This window comes from the organism of the source record quoted next, unplaced genomic scaffold (genome assembly GCF_019419815.1).
Source record: "Pyrus x bretschneideri cultivar Hongxiangsu unplaced genomic scaffold, Pyrus_bretschneideri_v1 Contig3, whole genome shotgun sequence".
Classification (NCBI taxonomy): Eukaryota; Viridiplantae; Streptophyta; class Magnoliopsida; order Rosales; family Rosaceae; genus Pyrus; species Pyrus x bretschneideri.
Window position 1 is genome coordinate 10,623,932 of NW_025999612.1, and position 20,183 is coordinate 10,644,114.

The 20,183-nt window shown below is 39.9% G+C and overlaps 5 protein-coding genes and 1 pseudogene across 10 annotated transcripts; 1 reads left to right on the plus strand and 5 right to left on the minus strand.

Moving 5' to 3' along the window:
* Positions 1-3,839: 3,839 nt before the first annotated feature.
* On the minus strand, positions 3,840-5,612 carry LOC103958822. Its single transcript, XM_009371142.3, has one exon. It carries the CDS (start codon positions 5,610-5,612, stop codon positions 3,840-3,842), a length of 1,773 nt encoding a protein of 590 aa, XP_009369417.3.
* An 842-nt stretch (positions 5,613-6,454) lies between these two features.
* Positions 6,455-8,284, minus strand: LOC103958821. Its single transcript, XM_009371141.2, has one exon. The coding sequence runs from the start codon at positions 8,282-8,284 to the stop codon at positions 6,455-6,457; it is 1,830 nt and encodes a 609-aa protein (XP_009369416.2).
* A 2,057-nt stretch (positions 8,285-10,341) lies between these two features.
* LOC103958820 lies at positions 10,342-12,202 on the minus strand. The gene is made up of 3 exons (XM_048589438.1): positions 11,555-12,202; positions 11,237-11,504; positions 10,342-11,147 (listed from the first exon to the last, which is right to left on the minus strand). The coding sequence occupies exons 1-3, from the start codon at positions 12,200-12,202 to the stop codon at positions 10,342-10,344; spliced, it is 1,722 nt and encodes a 573-aa protein (XP_048445395.1).
* Positions 12,203-12,785: 583 nt separating this feature from the next.
* On the minus strand, positions 12,786-13,727 carry LOC103958759. Its single transcript, XM_048589644.1, has 2 exons — positions 13,498-13,727; positions 12,786-13,347 (listed from the first exon to the last, which is right to left on the minus strand). The coding sequence occupies exons 1-2, from the start codon at positions 13,657-13,659 to the stop codon at positions 12,904-12,906; spliced, it is 606 nt and encodes a 201-aa protein (XP_048445601.1). The 5' UTR covers positions 13,660-13,727; the 3' UTR covers positions 12,786-12,903.
* A 1,244-nt stretch (positions 13,728-14,971) lies between these two features.
* LOC103958757 (hypersensitive-induced response protein-like protein 1) lies at positions 14,972-18,255 on the plus strand. Of its 6 annotated transcripts, XM_048589992.1 has the most exons (7): positions 14,972-15,154; positions 16,346-16,394; positions 16,671-16,869; positions 17,064-17,184; positions 17,306-17,397; positions 17,484-17,580; positions 17,691-18,255. In XM_048589992.1, the coding sequence occupies exons 3-7, from the start codon at positions 16,681-16,683 to the stop codon at positions 18,044-18,046; spliced, it is 855 nt and encodes a 284-aa protein (XP_048445949.1). In that variant the 5' UTR covers positions 14,972-15,154; positions 16,346-16,394; positions 16,671-16,680; the 3' UTR covers positions 18,047-18,255. The 6 variants fall into 6 exon arrangements, with proteins under 6 accessions (XP_048445949.1, XP_009369351.1, XP_009369350.1 ...); XM_009371076.3 differs by lacking the exon at positions 16,346-16,394 and having other exon boundaries at positions 16,662-16,869; XM_009371075.3 differs by lacking the exon at positions 16,346-16,394 and having other exon boundaries at positions 14,973-15,154.
* A 78-nt stretch (positions 18,256-18,333) lies between these two features.
* On the minus strand, positions 18,334-19,031 carry LOC103958819 (annotated as a pseudogene).
* Between the last annotated feature and the right edge of the window lie 1,152 nt (positions 19,032-20,183).

Here is a 20,183-nt window from a genome sequence, read left to right on the forward strand (position 1 = left end):
GAGTTATCCAAAATGAGCTAAAGCCCATATATCCACACTGTAAAAGATCTAATCCCCAATCTTAGATTCTTAATCCAGTTCTACTTTAGGAACCCAATTCTGGGTTATCATTTAGAATTGCAACAAGTGGAAAGTGATATGGTTCTTCTGCTTTCTCCAAGCATATAAGCAATTCTAATGCAAGTCCACTAAGCAATCCCTTGATGGCTCAACAACCTCAACTTACTCTAAACTACTCTTATATACGGGATGAGAAATTTAAGCTCAGATGCAAGAGAGCGGACACACTATTTCGGCCAACTAGTCTAACCCACGTCTATTAATTGACCAACTATGCAAAAAATAAAAGTTCGAACTAGATTGGAAGTGGCAGCTCCAACTTATGTGGATTGGAGTAGTTTTCAGTTTCATGTTGTTTCAAAATCAAAGCAAAGAACAAGAACATGTTCGATGAACATGTTCAATGGAGAACATAAGGAATATGCAGAATTTCTTCTCGACCTTGTCATGTTGGCCGACATCTATACGATGTGCATTTTTGGTATTTCATTCAACCCTTCTATTTAAGGGCAAACTAAAACCACCACAACTGTCTGCTGCCTTATTGGTTGCTACTTGTAGTAGTTCTTTCACCTCACCCTCAGAACCCATTTCGCATTATTCCCACCATTTAGGTCAGTCTCTATTGGCTAGGGCAACTTGATATGATGCCAGGTGGCATCATCTTGATTGTACACGTGTCTATTGCTGTGCACTCGGGTGAAAGTCGAAGAGAAGCCCTAACAAAACTTCAGATGAAACAAGGCATTTGCTTAAAAACCACTGCAGAATTTGTGGTTCTAGCTGGAAGAGTTTTTCTTGGCCAATGTTTGTGGCTACTGCATTCTCTTTTCATGCAACATTTGGGACCTTAAACAGCTGACGCAAAACTTTGGATATCGTCGCTGCTAATGTTAATTTTTAACTGGGGTTTCTATGCTTCTTGTTTAGAAGGTGATTAGAAATACTAGAATACTGGAAGTATATGCAGGAAATCTTAACGTCTACTTTTAGGTTTAGCAATCTTTGTGAGATAGGAATCTTTGTGTTATTCTTTAATTTTCAAAGGCATTCTCTCTTTTCCATTGCTTTACAATACTCTGGTTGATTTGGATTTTGCAATACAAAAGGAGATTATAGCAAATCTAACTTTCTGTGGCATATATGAAACAGAGATTTGATCCACACCAGCAGGTTAATGCTCTCGAAATTTTTTGTCCCTTTCATACTAAGTAGTTGAAGTCGTCAAAACTAGATAAGCTTTACAACAACTAAGCCTTATCCAACCACTAAGTCGGGTCATTTGTATGAATTTTAGAACGCTGTTTCACTTGGTTTAGGCAAATAAATTTTTTTAGCAATACAACTCCATAACATACAGCTGATAAATTCCAAGTTATCTGTGTGCAAAGCTACATAGTACATGCATATTGCAAGCGTTCTTCCGCATAGAACGTAAGATTAGTCATATCGCATTACACTGTCTGCTTACGAATTAATCGTAATCATATTCCACAATTATCCACATTTCAATCTCTAAACAACGCAGGATTCCTGGTTATAATTATGAGCCACAACTTTTGAAAGGCCGAAAATATTCTTAAGTTAGTTAGGTCATTCAGATTAGCATATACTAATGTTCTCCTTGACGAAACGCTACCCAGGAAAACCTACATATATTCTATGAAAATTAAGAATAATCAGATGATTATACCCCTTCATGGTGATGTTGAGACAATGAATGTGTCGTAACTTCCATTCAAAAGCAAAACCTCACTCAAATCTGATTCCTATCATCATCTACTGAAAATTGGCATATGGAAAATATACACTTGTGGAAGATACTTATGCCTTGCACCAAAAGCAAGAGCATATATAAAGATGAAATGTTATTTAACCTGTGTTTTTATTTAAAAAAAAAAAAAAAAAAAAAAAAAAAAAAAAAAACCTTCCATCTTTCATTTTTAAGAGGTAAGGTTTGTGTCCTCAGATTAAGTGCTTTTTTTTTTCCATTTTAAAATGATATCCCATATACCATCGAGGTTTTTATTAAAGAAAATTAAATAGTTCTATTTATTTTGAATCTAAAAAGTTTGCCTATTATGCATTTTTCAAGTCCAACAAGGGAAGCCCTAGATGTACTGGCAATAGCAATGCATGGGAGTAATTAAATAGTGGACTACTACCACTTAGTACTACGATTTAATAGTATTCATCTTCACTTATAAGTGAGTGGTTTTAGTTCGATTCTCGCTAAAGGTGAATTTGAACCACATGATTGCTAGCCCATGTGAGGCTAAGCCTACCAGCCTGTAGTGTAGATAATATCGTTTGTTAAAAAAAAAAAAAAAATAGTGAACTGCTAGGACCACACCCAATTGTGAAACCCTAATAGGCACCTAATTTATCTCAGAGAAATTATAGCCACACTTTTGCATGATCAGGTATTCAAGTGGCTCAGAAAGGAAACCTAAGCTACCGGGCAACAACATAGAATGATATGGCCACACCAGTCCAGCACTGAAAGCTCCATAACACAAAAATCACATGAACTTTGCTGGGGAAATTTGGATGGACTTGTTAAATTCTACTTAAGAAAGCAAGGGTTTTCCAGAATTGGGAAATTCAGAATATGATTAGTAGATAAGGAATTGATCCTTGGATTAGTTCTAGACAGCGGATAACACAAGTCGGGTGACGTGGAGTACGTGTGACTGTTGGGTTTCACACATAAGATAACATGCTCTAATATCATCAAGAAAGTTGAGGTTCCATCATAAAATCAATTGATAATATGAGAAATAACCCAATTACTTATAAACACATGCAAGATCCCTGATTTTCCCAATGTAAGATTCATACCCTCAACAAATACTACCTCACCTCGTTGCTCGTCCATTGTCAACGGCGTCACGGGCGTATATAGGCACACACCGTGGCTAGTTGTCAACAATTTGAATCGTTATCACCTTGAGAGGTTCTACTGGTTGATGTGTCTTAAGTGGAATCAAATTTCTGTAGTATCTCATAGGGCGAGCCGCTTCGAATAAATATCAATGGGGTCTGAAGATCACTTGAAGGAAAATCAAAATCAAACCCTAAAAAATTAACAGAGTTCCAACGAATTTGTTGGAGAATTTGATTACTGAACTTGACAGACTGAGGAGGGCATGTTATTTTAGTGCAGAAGCTGCTTACTTGGGTTGGGCACCAAGTAATTTGATCAAACAGCGAAAGTCCTAGGATTAAATTTCAAAATCTTATTTTTGGGTCCGTAATCAAATAAATTTCGAACTCATTAGCAATTTTTCTTGCTGATAATATCATCACCAAAACCCTCTAATTACCAAATTAATTATTAATCATTTTCGGCAATTTAAAAAGCACAAACATTTTTTTTTGTCAAACGATAGATTTTGTTGGGTTAAATGTTAGATTAGCCACCGACTCGATTTGAATCCACGCCGTCATGTAAAGGGCTCAACACAATTCTACCACCGTTGAAATCACTACTTTTTCTGCTGGAGTTTCATGTATATGAAATTTTCATACTATAGATATTGGCTTGCTGATTATTCATATCCTTCACAACTAGTAAATTAAGAGACGTGCAGAAAACCAGACCACATGCAATTATCACGTCGTAAAATAATTCGATTCAAGTTTTTTTTTTTTTTTCATGAAGTCTCAAACACAAAACGGAAATCCAATAGACAATCGGGTGGTGAATCGAATAAACTTCAAATAACAGAACTACCTAAACCATTACCAAAACACGAGAACAACGAATCATGTAAAGATCAGTCCACAACAACCAGATTTTGAAACTGCTCATCGGAGATGACAGCTTCCATGACCTGGTCGGGGCCAACATCACCGTCATTGTCCAAGAAGCACTCGACAAAATCCTTGGAGTACCCTCTCATAGCGGTCACCCCATGTTGTGTACACCACGCCACAGGGACATACTCGTCACCGGTTAGATCCCAAAACACTACGTGTGGCACCACATCCCCGTACCCTTTCTCCTTGAACTTTCTCTGTATAGCCTCATAGTCAGTCCTCCAGCTATGGCCGCAAGCATCATCAAAGTCTTGGTCACTAGTGAACACATACAACTTCTTGATCATTTGATCTGGCTTCAAGTTTGCATTCACCGCCACTTCCAGAATCAAATCAAACACCTTAAGAAAATTAGTGTCACCGTCCCAGTCCTGATTGTCCATCCTCCTCATAAACCTGCACTTGGACTTAAGATCATCGCCTTGTATCGAAAGTAGCTGAGGGTTTCGACTAAAAGTGAAGACCTTTCCTTTCCATGGCTCTTCACTGAGTTCAGACACTAAAAGTCCCAAACCCAATGACACATTCATGGGGCGCCCAACCATCCTTCCTGAGACGTCACACACAGCCAAGCAGTTCTTCAACTTGCCCTGCTTTACATATATTTCCTCCACCATTGCCTTCCACTGAGGGTCAACCAGTTCCGCAAAATTGCGGTAGTTCACATAGCGTATGATCTCATGTGGAAACATAGCATCTGCCTCAATCTCAGACTCGCCAGCATCATTGACATCGTTCATATACTCTTTAACCACATCAGACCTTCTTTCTGCTGGAAAATCATAGCCTGAGTTCATGAACTTCCTCAACGGCGTCAAAACCTCATCCATCAGCCGCTCTTGGACTCTGGACGCGTAATCAGCCTCCTCCTCCCGGTCAGAAACATCTTGTATGCATTCCTCTCGCGGGAAAACCTTCCTTGCAATGCTTTCGCAGAGTAAAGTGGCGCGATCGAAGAAGCAATCAACAGAAGGGCACCACCTTGCAGCCGGGGTTAACTCCAACTCCCACTGTGTAGGATCATAAGCATTGTCCAACTGCTGCTGCTCGTATATCTTCAAATTCTGAATATCAGACTTCAAGTGCTCAGCGTAAAGATCCGAAACCTGCTCGTGCAACAACTGGAAGTTGGGGTCACGCTTGTACATCTCAATCACCTTCTTGGCCTTGGCAATCTGCTCACTCTTTCTTTTGCCTATTTTTTTCTGAACCAAGTCCTCGAATTTGATTTTATAGCTGCTCCCCCTATTCAACCTCCTCCTCTTGGCATTTTCATCTTCGCCGTCTACAATCCCGAGCAACATCTCTAAAATGTGTTCAAAATTCCCAAACGAATCGGCAATTGGCGCAACGTTGCATGCTAGGGTTTTGGGGTGGTTTTGGTACAGCCAAAACGCCGCCGTGTAAAACAACTCATCTTCACCTTTTCCAGAGGAGTCGTAACCTCCTTCTACTAGGTTACAGATGAGCTTCAGGGTGGTCAGGGGATCATGGGACCAAGCGAGCGGGAGCAACCGGTTCAGATGCTTAAAGGCTGTCCCATAGCTGTATGGTTTCACATGGAAATAGAGATCAAGGCAGGGGTTACCAAATGAGGCCGGTTTCTTGGCCACCGCGGCGTTGGAAGCGGCTTTTTGTGCTATATGGAGTTGTGTCAGAGGCGGTTGTGAGGTTACCAGTAGTTTGACGATCTCCGGAGGACCGACAAGAGGTGTCGGAGCAACCACCATTCTTGTGAGATGTGAGACATTGCGCACAGAGCCTAGACATGCTTTGAGGACAGAGATGAGTTGCACTTGCCCCGTTTTCATTGAATCAAATTTGTGGTCTGATTTTTTTTTTTTTCCTTCCTTTCAATCAATTTGGCTGAGAGAACAAATGTGACTGTTATTTAAGATAATACCAATACATTACTTGATCACCAATAAATTTGTTACTTGGCGTGCAAGTAATCGTCGGAGTTCAAACACATATCAAACTCTGCATCTCGGCTATTTAACTTCCATATCCCTTTTTTTCCTCTTTTTTTTATTTTATTTTATTTTATTTTTTTTGATATTTAATCTTGGATTTGTTCTGTTATCCTCCAAATCAGGGCACAATTGGTCAACGAATTATAGCATTTTCTTTTATTTAGTTGTGGATTTAGATTATGGAAAGTGGTTAATTAGTGTCACATTGATTGATACATATTAACACTAATTAGGTGATTAATTAAATGTTGTATACAACTGAACTCTAAACACAAGTATGCAGCTGTTTCCTCCTTTAAACCCAAGAAAAACAAGGGGTTTTCCGCTGCCTTCCGGCTTTCATGAATTCAACAATGTCTGTACCAAAAAAGATTGATACCGCGGAACATCCCAATTCTCGTTGAAACAAAACTTGTGTGGCACGAAAAAATTTGATCTGTTTATATGTAACCAGAACAACCTAAAAGAACTCAAAAACATCATTTAGTTCTCTATAATTAACACCGATACCAGAAATAAATCAACGAGAAGACAACTTCCCCAAGAAAAGAAAAACGAAAAAGATGATAAATTGCACTAATAAAAAGCAACACAAACAATCAATCGACTACAGCCAAGCTTTGAAATTGTTTGCCAGAGAAGGCTGCTTCCATGACATGGTCGGGACCAAAAACCCCGTTGTCCAAAAGGAACTGGACAAATTCATTGCAGTCGCCACTCATCCTGGACACCCCTTGTTCTGCATAGCGCACCCACGGGATAAGATCGTCGCCATTCATATCCCAGTACACTATCTGTGGCACCACATCCCCGTACCCTTTCTCTTTAAACTTTCTCTGTATTGCCTTGTAATCAGTCTTCCAATTATTTGCCGAAGCATCATCAAAATCTTGACAACAGGTGAAGACATATAGCCTTCTGATCATTTGCTCTGGCTTCAAATTCTCATTCGAAGCCACCTCGAGAATCAAATCAAACACCTTCTGAAAATCAACGTCACCGTGCCAGTCTTGATTGTCCATCCTCCTCATAAACACGCACTTGGACTTAAGATCATCGCCTTGTATTGTAAGTAGCTGAGGGTTTCGACTAAAAGTGAAGACCTTTCCCTTCCATGGCTCCTCACTCAGTTCAGACACCAATAGTCCCAAACCTAAGGACACATTCATGGGGTGCCCACACATCCTTCCTGAGACGTCACACACAGCCAAGCAGTTCTTCAACTTGCCCTGCTTTAAATAGATCTCCTCCACCATGGCCTTCCACTGAGGGTCAGCCAGTTGCTCGAAGTTGCGGTTATTTGCATGACATATGATCTCATCGGGACGCATAGCGCTTCCCTCAATCTTGGAGTTGCCGGCTTTGACATCCATCCAGTACTTCTTAACTGCATAGGACCTCCTCTCTCTTGGAAAATCATCATCATCATAGAGGCATTGGTTCATGAACCTCCTCAAGGGCTCCAAAACCTCATTCATCAACTGCTCTCGGACTCTAAACCCATAATCAGCCTCCTCCTCAACACCAACTCCTTGTGAGCCTTTCTCCCGAAGGAAAACTTTCCTCGCAATGCTCTCGCAGAGCAAAGTGGCGCGATCGTAGTAGGAATCAACGGAAGGGCACCACCTTGCCGCCGTGGTCAACCTCAACTCCACGACATCAGCCGTCTTTTCCTTCTCATATTCTTTCAAATTTTGAATATCAGACTTCAAGCATTCAGCATAAAGATCCGAAACCCGCTCGTGTAATAATTGATAATTCGGGTCGCGCTCGTACATCTCAACAGCCTTCCTGGCCATGTCCATCATCTCCTTTCTCTTATTACTACCAATACGCCCGCCGCACTCTACTTTTTCCTGTATCAATTCCAGATGGTATTCGTACTCACGAGTCCTCACCATTCTCCTCATCCCCTCGCCATTTACATCTACATTCCGGTACAGAACCTCGAGAAGTTCTTCAAACTTTCCTGGTTCAGCAAAAGCCGGCACGTTTTCTGCTAGGGTTTTGGGGTGGTTCTGGTGGAGCCAGAATGCCGCGGTGTGAAACAATCTGGCAGTGAAACAGCTCCTTTGTAGAGAAAAAATGACCTTGAGGGTGGTTAGGGGATTCAGGGACCAGGCGAATGGAAGCAGTTGCTTCAGATACTTACGAATGGTGGGAGTGTCTCCTACGGCATGGAAAAAGATATCAAGGAAGGGGTTACCGAAGGAGAGGAAGCGGCTCTTGGACGCTGAGGGGGTGCGAGCCCAAGCCGGTTGGTATTCTGAATGAAGTCGCGGCGGCAGTGGTGGTGAAGTTGGCAGTTTGAGCTCTGGAGGACCAACAAGAGTCGTAGGACTTTTGCATGGAGAAATGCTGCCACCGGCGGCGGCAAAGTTTGGGCATGCTTTGAGAACGGAGATGAGTTGCACTTGCCCTGTCGTCATAGCACCAAATTGAAGTGAATAGTGGGGATTGAATATACAGATATCTTGATGAGAGCCTTTTCCTATATTTATCTCTGCATTTATTTATGCACCAATGATTTTGTTACTTGGAGTCCAAGCAATTCCCATCTAATTTCAAAATCTTCTTTTTTGGGACAAAATCCCTGAACATCTTCCTGTTGAAAAAAAAATTCAATCACTTCAATGAGGATGGATATCATCATAATTCAAATGATTTTTTGGTTTCGAATAATTCAAAAAGAAAAAGTAGTGTTTTTTTGGTTTCGAATAATTCAAAAGAAAAAGTTTGGCTACAAGCAATCTCTCTCAGATTACTGTTTATTTACGAGGGTACGTGGTGACTCTTTTACTGCTATAATGTGGATGACATGGTGATTAATGGAATGACTTTTTAGTTAAAATAGTTTCTGAGATTGGCAAAATTATTCATTTTGATTTTAGAGATTTGAAATCGATAGAAGTGATCCTTGAATTTGTCCACCGTCAATCATTTTGGTCATTCCGTACAAAATCTCCATCAAGAGCGGCATTATGATTTCTCAAAGAAAATACACTCTCGATATATTGGACGATGCATGATGCCCGTTTGGTGGGCTAGATGAGATTGAGTCTTAGGGATAAGATTGGATTGACAAGGATGGGTTACATAACTCATGTGTGTGGTTGGGTTACATAACCCATTATATTTTCCTTATTTCGGATTTGTAGTCAATCGAGTCCATATTACAATTTTTCTCACCAAATATTGGCTGGATTACAAGTCCAGTTTGATTGAAAAAACTTATCTCATCTTGCCCACCAAATGATACTGGGTCTAAACCCCGTTGATTTTCCCATGGAGCAAATTTTGAAACTTACCAACAGTGATCATGGTGAAATTCTCACAATTACTAGACCATACATCGCATATGATGTCAATATTCTAAGCCAATTCATGCATCAACCACGAAAACTACACTTAGGATGCTGCACTTCGGATTCTTTAATATTTGAGATATAGTCCAGGACAAGGGCTGTTATTTTCCTCCAAAAGTGAATTAAGATTAAGGAGTTTTTGTGACTCAAATTGGGCAAATTGTCCTATGACTAGAAGACCAACATCGGGGGATTGTATTTTTCTAGGTAACTCATAAAATAGAGAGCATGATTGGAGATGTTATATATAGTTCTTGCAAATATGAGCTCTATAACATTAGACAGTGACCGTGCGCTATAACATTAGACATTGATCACTCTTATTTTGATTTTTCGTACATAATAACACCACGTGACCGTATTTTTGGATACATAAATTTCTTATCTTCACTCACTATGCCTTCTTCTTCTATTTTGTTTCCAAGCGTTTTGTCTTCATACTTTTTTCTAACTCCTGTGGAGAAACCCTTCATACTTTTCACTACTGTCTTGGCATTTTTTTTGGCTGCACCAGTGTTACACTGAAAAATGATTGTTCTACTTTACAACTCATCTAGCTTTGAAATAGAACTCAACAAGAAGCCAACTTTCTCAAGCAAGAAACGAAAAATGAAAAGATGTTTAACCGAAAACTTCCGAGCCTTATTGCATACATTCAAGTCAGTATCGGAACAATACATAGTTCCCAGTACCTCTCGGAAACAAATTCAAGTACAACTCACAAATTTAGTAATCACCGTCTCTTACGGCCGTGCTGCTACAAATACCGATCACCGGGGCCTGAAGATTTGAAGGGAAATGAAGATACAAGGTTCAAGCAAAAACTGATGTCCAACTTGTTTAAAACTGCACGCGATGTAACGACTTACAATCATTTTGTTCATATCTATGCATATATCTACACATATCTGCAATCCTGCACAATTAGTAATAAAAAATTTGCAGTAATTAAACCAGATAAAATGCTCAAACCATTAAACAAGCCAACTGAAGCTTTCTTTTCATAAAATCTCAAAGGACAAATGAACGAAAAATGAAAAAACAAAGAGTAGATCCAATAACACTCAAAAAGAGTTACCAAACCCTAATTCGAAAACAAGAGCAATAATTCCTTTCAAACATTAGTCCACTACAGCCAGATTTTGGTACCGTTCGCCAGAGATGGCTGCTTCCACGACATGGTCAGGCCCAATATCCCCATCATTGTCCAAGAAGAACTTGAAAAATTTCTTGGAGTAGCCCACCAATGTGGCCACCCCTTGTTCTGCAGGAAGTGCCATAGGGTACTCGTCATCGTTCAGATCCCAAAACACTATGCGTGGCACCACATCTCCGTACCCTTTCTCCTTGTACTTTCTTTGTATTGCCTCATAATCAGTGTTCCAGCTACCTCCCGAAGCATCATCAAAATCTTGGTCGCTGGTGAACACATACACCCTCTTGATCATTTGTTCTGGCTTCAAATTCTCTTTCAGAGCCACTTTCAGAATCAAATCAAACACCTTCTGAAAATCAGTTTCGCCATCCCAGTCCTGGTTGTCCATCATCCTCATGAACGTGCACCTGGACTTAAGATCATCCCCTTGTATGGTAAGTAGTTGAGGGTTTCGACTAAAAGTAAAGACCTTTCCTTTCCATGGCTCTTCACCCAGTTCAGACACCAACAGTCCCAAACCCAATGACACATTCATGGGGTTACCACACATCCTTCCGGAGACGTCACACACAGCCAAGCAGCTTTTCCACTTCCCCTCTTTTAAAAAGATCTCCTCTACCATTGCCTTCCACTGATGCTCAGCCAGTTGCCCATAATTGTGGTCGTGCACACTGCTTATGATCTCATCTGGAAGCATGGCACCTGCTTCAATCTTCGACTCGCCTCCAGCTTTGACATCCTCCAAATACTTGACAATTGCTGACCTTGACACTATGGATTAAAATCATTTGGAAAGTCCGTCTGCACGAACTTGCTCTTCAGGGTTAACCTTTGCCATCTTCGAGTATTATCTTTATAGCCTTTCGCTATGGCTGTCCTCAAGGGCTCCAAAACTTCACTCATCAGCCTCTCTCGGACTCTGGACACATAATCTGCCTCCTCCTCAACACTAACACCTTCTACGAATTCCTCTCGCGGGAACACCTTCTTTGCAATGCTCTCACATATCAAAGTGGTGCGATCAAAGAAAGAATCAACCGAAGGGCACCATTTCGCTGCAGAGGTTAACTCCAACACCTTGGAGTCCTTAGGATCATTGTCATTATCCAGCTTCTGCTTCTCATATTCCTTCAAATTTTGGATATCACATTTCAAGCACTCAGCGTAAACATCGAAACCCTCTCGTGTAACAATTGATAATTGGGGTCACGCTCATACATGTCGACAGCATTTCTAGCCATCGCGATACATCTTTTAGTCCCCATGTCGCCTGCCTTCTCCTGTATCAAGTTTATGTACTCAAAATGGCAATCGTGTTCCCTCCATGTCCTCTTGCTCTTGGCTTTGACATCTACAATGCCGTAAAGAACCTCAAGAATGTTTTCAAAAGCCCCCAAAGAGCCAACGATCGGCACCACGTTGTGCGCTAGGGTTTTGGGGTGGTTCTGGTAGAGCCAAAACGCTGCCGTGTAAAACAATTCGTTGTAGCCTTTTCCAGTTAGGTGGTGGTTGTCTAGCAGGTTACCGATGATCTTAAGGGTGGTTAGGGGATTGTGGGACCAGGCCGCCGGGAGCAGTTGGTTCAGATACTCATGGCTCTCAGGTTCGTTGCCTACCACGTGGAAATAGAGATTGTGGCAGGGGTTACCGAAGGAGTACCGGACCTCCTTTGCGGAGGGGCTTGGGGTGGGTTGGTGTGCTAATTGGGGTTGTGGCAGCCACAGTTGTGATGTTACCGGTAGTTTGAGCTCCGGAGGACCGACGAGAGGCTTCCGAGCAGCCGCCGATTTTGTGAGTTGTGAGAGATTACTCACATAGCTTGGCATGCTTTCAGAACAGAAAGGAGCTGCAGTTGCCCAGTTTTCATGGAATCAAAATTGAAATGGATATTGCAGATGAAGAGAAGAAGAAATCTTGATATTGCCTTTTTAAAGTGGGCGCCGAAGATTTTTGTTACTTGTAGTCCAAGCAATTTCCTTGGATGTATATCTCTGCGTATCACCCATTTGATTTCAATATCTTATTTTTTATGAACTACTTATGCGTAAAAGATAATTAAATATGTCATTAATCCTTTCCTCTTTTTCTTCTGTTGGACATTAATCGTTTCCTAAAAAAAGTTCATTGATTTACTAGAATTTCTCATAAACTGGGAGTTTTAAAGAATCTGAATCCTACTTAACTTGTGTCATTTCCTATCCAAACCTTGTCAATTTCATACCTGGTTTTTTTTTTAATCTTTTTGACAAGAAGTTCATAACTTGTGCTAGATTTGTCATTTTGGGCTTGTGTTTCTCGTTCGTGTTTCGTGGTGGTGTTGCTCGTAACATTACTAGTTTCGTTAATGATTTTGTGCGTTGAATCTCTCATGTGACGAGTTATTAATTTTCCTCGACGCGAAACAAACAATTTCAGAACAGTTATTGATTCATTCTCTAATTCAGTATATCACAGACATAATTCTCAATTTTATCCTACAAAAGGAGAAAATTTGAAAAACAAAAACAATTAAAAAAAAGTGAAAAACTTAATCAGCTTCTTGCAAGCCATCCAAGACAACTGACCCAACTAACAATCCAGCAGCGCCAGCCCCAAGCACGCCCGCCACCACAGCCTGCACCGCCACCAGGGCCGTCGAGTCATCCGGTATAACCACGACCGCCACCACAGCCGCCACCAATATGGGCAGCGATGCCGAGGCCAAGGCGGCTGGGGAGAATCCAGCCACCTTCTCGAGCAGGCTGAGCAGCCCGAGTTCCTCCGCCTTCGAAAACAGCCCCAATTTCTCAATCGACGACAGGGTCACCCCGAGCTGCTCCGCCTTGGACAAAAGCCCCGCCTTCTCGACGTTGCTGAGGACCTTCCGCTTCTCCAGCTTCTTGAAGACATCGACTTCCACTTCCTCCGCACCTTCGTAGAAAATTCCCGCTCCGTACCACTTCTTCTCCCAGCCGCCGTCGAGCTTGTTCACCTGAAAATTACAAAATTCACATCCTCTCAGCAAACAAACAAAAGGGTATATGTTAATTAACCAAAGATCAAAAGGGTATTCGTAAGTTTGTATAAATATACTTTCTTGGTAGCCAAACAGAAGTTACAGATAAAGAGTGGACGTAACTACCTTCTTTTGGGGCGCCATGGAAACGATCGTTGAGGGCCTTGATTTGGCGGGGAAGTTGCGGGATGAACCAGAAATGAAACTGAAGTGGGGTTTGGTGGAGAGGAAGTTGCTGGTGTGGTTGAGATTGCAGGTAGCTGAAGATGCCGCAGTACTGACCGCCATTGATGATGTGTATCGAAGCTCTGGCTCTCCGTGTGTGGCTTGCCACGTGGGATGTTAGAGAGAGAGAGAGAGAGAGAGAGAGAGAAGAAGGAGATTTTTGTGTCTGGTTATCGAACGTCACTGTGTCCCTGCCAATCAAATTGATGAAAGGTGATAGCTTTATCTTTCCAAATTCCAATTAATTACAAGAAATGTTTTTTTTCTAAATTAGATGGGAAAAATTGGGCTGAACCAAAACTCCAGCCTATTTTTTGAATCAAACTCTTGATACTAAAAGCCCAACACTAGGCCACAACAATTAAAACCCACCTTTGGAAAATTTTATGTTGCTTTCAAGGAATATTGTACTCATCTGTATTAATACATTGATATTATTTATACTAAAGGATGGACAAGTGAGTTAAATCTATAATGGGCTAGCCACAAATAATTTGGTTATGGTCGTATTTGACAAGAATCAAACTTAAGAATTTTCACTTACAAATTAAAAAGAATATCACTTGACTATAGTACTAAGTGACCTCTACTCTTTTTATTTTGGGAACAACTCTTTTAGTAATATTGTTTAGTGGTATTTTTCTTCACTTATAAATAAGAGGTCTTAGATTCGATTATCACCAAAGACGAATTAAACAATATTATTGCTAACCCATTGTGAAGCTTAACTTGTTAATCCACCCCTTAATGTGTGTAGTATTTTTTGTTTCAAAAAGAAAAGGACAAAGAGTATAATAGTGACTAGAAACCAATACAAAGTGCCTTTTTGTCAGTAGTTAGAGGAGTTAGGGGGAAGGGAAAGCCGGAAATGGGGTGGGGAGTCTCTAATTCAGATAAGGAGGGTCACATGAATGCTTAATTTTCACTTTGACGCTAGCCCTCCTGCAATGATTTCAAATCTTTTTTCACTTATTTTGTGTGTAACCTATTTATGTTCTTGAATAAAATAGAAAATGTTAACGTCAAGGAATTCTACATCAATACTACGTAGCATAAAAAGCGACAAATATTGGATAACTTGAATTCACGGAACCATAACCACAATAAAAGCAATACTTCAAATTAATCTAGACCATTAAATGTTCATAGCATTAAATATTACGTAACATAAAAGAATTCTTCAACATTAAGAAAAGAAAAGACGATTCACCAGGACCAATGAGAACGTAGACTTTCCTGGCCCACTTGTGGATTGGCGATCTAGTTGGAAGCTACGTGGCAATTTGTGAACTGTAATAAGAAAGTTTACGTGGCAATATAATCGTCGAAACAATTGTATCAGAAATTGAAGATTCGATCAGCCAGTCAGCACAAACAAAACTTTAAAATTTGCTGATTGGCCCTTTTGCAGCTGAAGTAACATATCCGCAAAAATTGCTTCAAAGCTTATCACTTTCCCCGTTTTTTATTCAATTTTAAATACCTCAGTTCTTATCTTTCTTCGTCTTCAAGCATCCAAGGGTCAGCTGCAATTTGCTAAAATTTGCAAACAAAGAAGGTACCTTTCGCATCTCTTTCTCTGCAATTCTCAATTTTAGATGACGGGTTGATTTTCAATTTTCGTTTAGTTAAGCAATTCGTATCGATATTACTCGCTTTTTACAATCTCTCCACAATTTCCCGGGAAAGTTATGTTTTTTTCCCCGAAATTTTGTTTTTTTATTGAATTGCAACATGAGTTTTCGATTTTTTTGTATGTATGTGTGAAGCCAATGAAAATGGAAAATGTGGGTTAGGCTAGTTGGTGCGTCCACCCGTTGTGCTGAGTTTGAATATCCCTCTTCGTGGTTTAAAATATCGCTTTCTCGAAAAAATATGATGAAGAAACAAATGCAGCAGAACCCCAAATGTCGTTTTCATGGTTAAAAAGGCAAAAGTGTTAGCTGGTAGCTGTGGCGATGAATGTTGTAGGGGAGGAATTGTATTCATTTGATGTATGTGTGTCTGTTCTTGTTCTTTGATTTTGTATAATAAGTTATCTCCTGGCTGTATCTTGATGAATACTATGTACTGCTGCCGATGCTTTCTATTGAAGCACCTTTTACGATGTTTTTGAGGCTTGTTTTGCAGTCAACTAGTTTGTTTTATGTAGGGATTTGCAATTCTTAAGTTTTAATTTTTGTTTTGTTTGGGATTTAATTGTGTGAAGTTGTTATAGCTCATAGTATTAAGTGTTATCTACCTAGTGCCGAATATCGGTATCTAACTCTTTGACTTTTTAAGTTTTCTTTACTACAGACCTCGAGTAGTGGGTTAAGGCTTTGTTGTTGCTGTTGGTGTTTCTTTACTGCATCTAAGGTTTTGGACTGCAGCCTTTTTGAAGAGATTTTCAAGTCTATATTGTTGAGTCTATATATACCTTACCTTGTTTGGGTCAACTCTTCCTATCTTTCTTCCTTCTTCCCTGCCTCTCTTGTCCTCCTCTTCTTTTATACTAACTGTAAGTCTCTCTCTCTTACTCTCTCTCTCTAGAAAGGAGACTAAATAGTTTTGGGAGTGTCTGTGTTCTTGTTCTCGGTACTTACTACTTTTACATGTGTTTTGCTTCTAAAAAACTTTTTTTTAACAAATTGGAATTTAGGATAGTGTTACGAAAGATCAACTTGAATTATGTCCATGTTGCAATCATGCCTTGATTCTGTTTTATCTCCTTTGCTTGACATATGAATTCTAAATCTCTCTCTCGTAGCTCACTCATGTACAGAGATTAATTGAAATTTGGAGTTGGCAGTTTCTTGGTATGGACTCTGGGTCTTGAACTCCTGATCTATATAGTTTCGAAGATTTATCATATGTTCTTTTGCTGCTTGTTCAATTAGGCATCGTGAAGTATGAAATTTCAAAAGACTTGAATAACAATTAAGAAGAAAAACTTGCTTATAATATGAAGTAGCTTTTTTGGGTTATTTTATTAACCATGAAAAGGCTACCTATCAATCTCCGTGTTTTAAACTTTAGTTTTGATATATGTACATGACCTTCGTATACGTATATCTTTCTTGGAGGTACTACAGCGGAGAGAACATGGGTAATCTATTCTGTTGTGTTCAAGTTGATCAATCCACGGTAGCTATAAGGGAAAGATTTGGAAAGTTTGTGGATGTTCTTGAACCAGGATGTCATTGCCTGCCTTGGTTTCTTGGGCATCAACTTGCTGGTCATCTCTCTCTTCGTTTGCAGCAATTGGATGTGCGTTGTGAGACCAAGACAAAGGTGTGTCAACTTTCATAAGTGGAGACGACTTAATCCATAGCACTTGTGCCCTCTGTATTTCTTTTAATTGAATATTGGACGCTTACACTCTCCAAAGTTTTCAGATAAGAAACTGAATTTGCAATTTCATTGCATGTCTTATATTCAACTTCTTTATATGTGAAACTTGAATGATTGTTTTATATACTTTTCAGGACAACGTATTTGTTAATGTCGTTGCATCTATTCAATATCGTGCTCTAGCAAACAAAGCAGATGATGCTTTCTACAAACTCACCAACACAAGGTCTCAAATCCAGGCCTATGTCTTCGATGGTATAAACTAAATATCCCTCTTAATAAATTAGAGATAATGGACTTTTTGATACATGTATTTTAGTGTTTTTTAATCAGAAGCGTTTGTAGTTGATTGAGTTTGCCTTTTCCCTTCTCGCAGTGATTAGAGCTAGTGTTCCAAAGCTGAATCTGGATGCTGCTTTTGAGCAGAAGAATGAAATTGCAAAAGCTGTGGAAGATGAGCTCGAAAAAGTAATGCAGCAAGGCAAAATTCATATAATACTGTGGTGTCTAAATACAACTCGACTTTTAACCAAGTTGCTTTTCGTGCGTTGCAGGCTATGTCTGCATACGGTTATGAGATTGTGCAAACGCTCATTGTTGACATAGAACCAGATGAGCATGTAAAACGGGCAATGAATGAAATCAATGCTGGTATGAGTCTTATTATCAATGGTTATGCAGATCCTTTAACGTATTTTATTGTTCTGCACATGTGATCTGTTTGGTTTCAATTGTTTTACCATATTTTCTATATTTTTCAGCTGCGAGAATGAGAGTGGCAACTAATGAGAAGGCAGAGGCTGAGAAGATTTTGCAGATTAAACGAGCTGAGGGTGAGGCTGAGTCAAAGTATCTCTCTGGGCTGGGTATAGCTCGCCAGCGTCAAGCAATTGTAGATGGTTTGAGAGACAGTGTGCTGGGGTTCTCCGTCAATGTTCCAGGGACAACTGCAAAGGATGTCATGGACATGGTCCTTGTCACTCAGTATTTTGACACCATGAAGGAAATTGGCGCTGCCTCTAAATCCTCCGCCGTGTTTATTCCCCATGGACCTGGTGCTGTACGGGATGTAGCTTCTCAGATTCGTGATGGACTTCTTCAGGGTTCTCATCAGTAGTCGGTTTCATCTACAAGCTTTTTATCGCTCATCTGCAGGAACTTCTTTTGGGTCATTACGACGTGCTTTATTTGTTTATAGTTTTCCTTTCGTGGTTTAGTTGTTTCATACAATGAGATAATTATTCGTGTAAACATGAATCTTGTACAGTTTTGCCTTTTTCAGACAGACTTAAAAGCGTTTTTATTTGTCGAGTGCATGAATTTCTTTACAAAAATGTGTTACATTTTTTACTCATTTTCATATCGTAATTTGAATTTGCAACACCAGCAAAATTTGCTTACAAATTAGGTTATTTTAGAGCCTAACACAAAAGAGAGTCCAAAGTTTGGACTTCTCTTTACGCCTATAAAATCCACTTCTCCAGACATAGACAGAAACACCTTCTGCCGTAACCATTGCCGTATAAGAACGCCAACATTGCCGTGTGTGCTAACTCGAGCCTTCGCCACTGTAGACGGCAAGAATGTGTATTGGGCGCCAATGGCGAGGGCGGTATCATTGATTGAGAAGCTATATATATATTTCTACACATTATATATATATATATATATATATATATATATTTCTACACATTTTATTTTTTCCAAGTTCTCAACAGGATTGCTCACAGGGACAAGGAAGTAGAAACAAAGTCACTATTGAAGCTGAAACCGGCATTGAACTTGTCTAATGTTCCTGCAGATATGTGGAAGGCAAGGTCGGTTCCAATGGAGATCAGAGAACTGCCTCCTATCGCAGCAGAAAAGTTTGCAACTGGATCATATCTCTTAAAGGGATTTCGTATCAGCCCGATTCCTCCAGCAACCGCAGCAAAACCATTTTCGCATTGCAGTGCCACCTGTTAGCCACAATGAACACTGCATAATGACTATTTCAAAGCGCTTATAACAATTCCCGATGGAAAATGACAGGAAGTTCTTACCCTGCCACAATCTGGTATATAAAAAAACTGAATAGGGTGCCGAGTCCAGGAGCAACCAGATCAACTGCAACAGTCACAGAAACCATCAAACCGTCGCAAAAAAAAAAAAGAGTTGCAGCATACTTCAAAGAAAAGTAATGTTGTGAAGAAGCAAATCATAGATCATTAGACAGATTAACCTTTGCATGAGATATCACTAATCCAGTTGAATTATTTTGAATCAAACCGAATCAGCGGTTCATGAACATTGTCCTTGCAGAGAAGATCTGATCAAGATTACAAGAAAATGTTAAGGATTGATGGAAAGGAAAAGGGGAGACAAAGAGAAGAAGGTAGAACTGGAGGTGCAGACTGCCGAGTAAATTTAACCTCTGGCATACTCGCCAATGTCGTAGTTACTCATTGCTTGCCGCTGAAGCAATTGAGATCAAGGTTATTTATATCTGGATTAATGGGTGGAAATATGTGTTCTTATATAATGTGGGATGCATGTGGATTTAGTGTAAACCCGAGCAGAGGGACATTTTAGGATTCATACAACCGATCCCACGTAATATGATAAGACTTTGCTGTTGTCGTTTGCACGTGGATTTAGTGAGGAAGTTTCCTCATTGATGACAAATTAATACATAAGAGTACTATGATCGTACAAGGGTGGAAATTCTGATGATTCAAAGATGTTGCACTTCAAAAGAGGCAAGGAAGAGGTGGAGAATAGTTGAAACCAAGCTCATTACGGTTTTGTTTAAAAGATTCTGGGTGTAAGAAAAACGCTCATAACCACTTAAACTACAAAATTCGACATTGCATATAATAAACTAGCCTTAGAAAATCGTTAAAACTTAGATGACTCACTGGACCGTTTGGGCTGAGCCACATTGGCTCTAATCCAGTTTGGTATATTTGAGTGGAAATTCATTAACGTTGTTATTGCAGTTCCACCCCTTAGGGCAATAGGCATAATGAATAGTAATTATCCAAGTGTATCTTTATCTAGTAACTAAATTTCCCGGACAATTGATATTAAAAATTTATTTAAAAAAATTAAGAAATTATATTTTATCATTACGAATCCAACATATATAAACGGGCCACGTAGCCCTTGTTTCACCTGTGTTAAGTGCGCTACGCTGTGGGCCTCATAGCCCTTTTTTTGTCCCCCAATGCGCCCCTCACCTGCGCTTGTACTCCATGCGCCTAGCGCAAAAAACC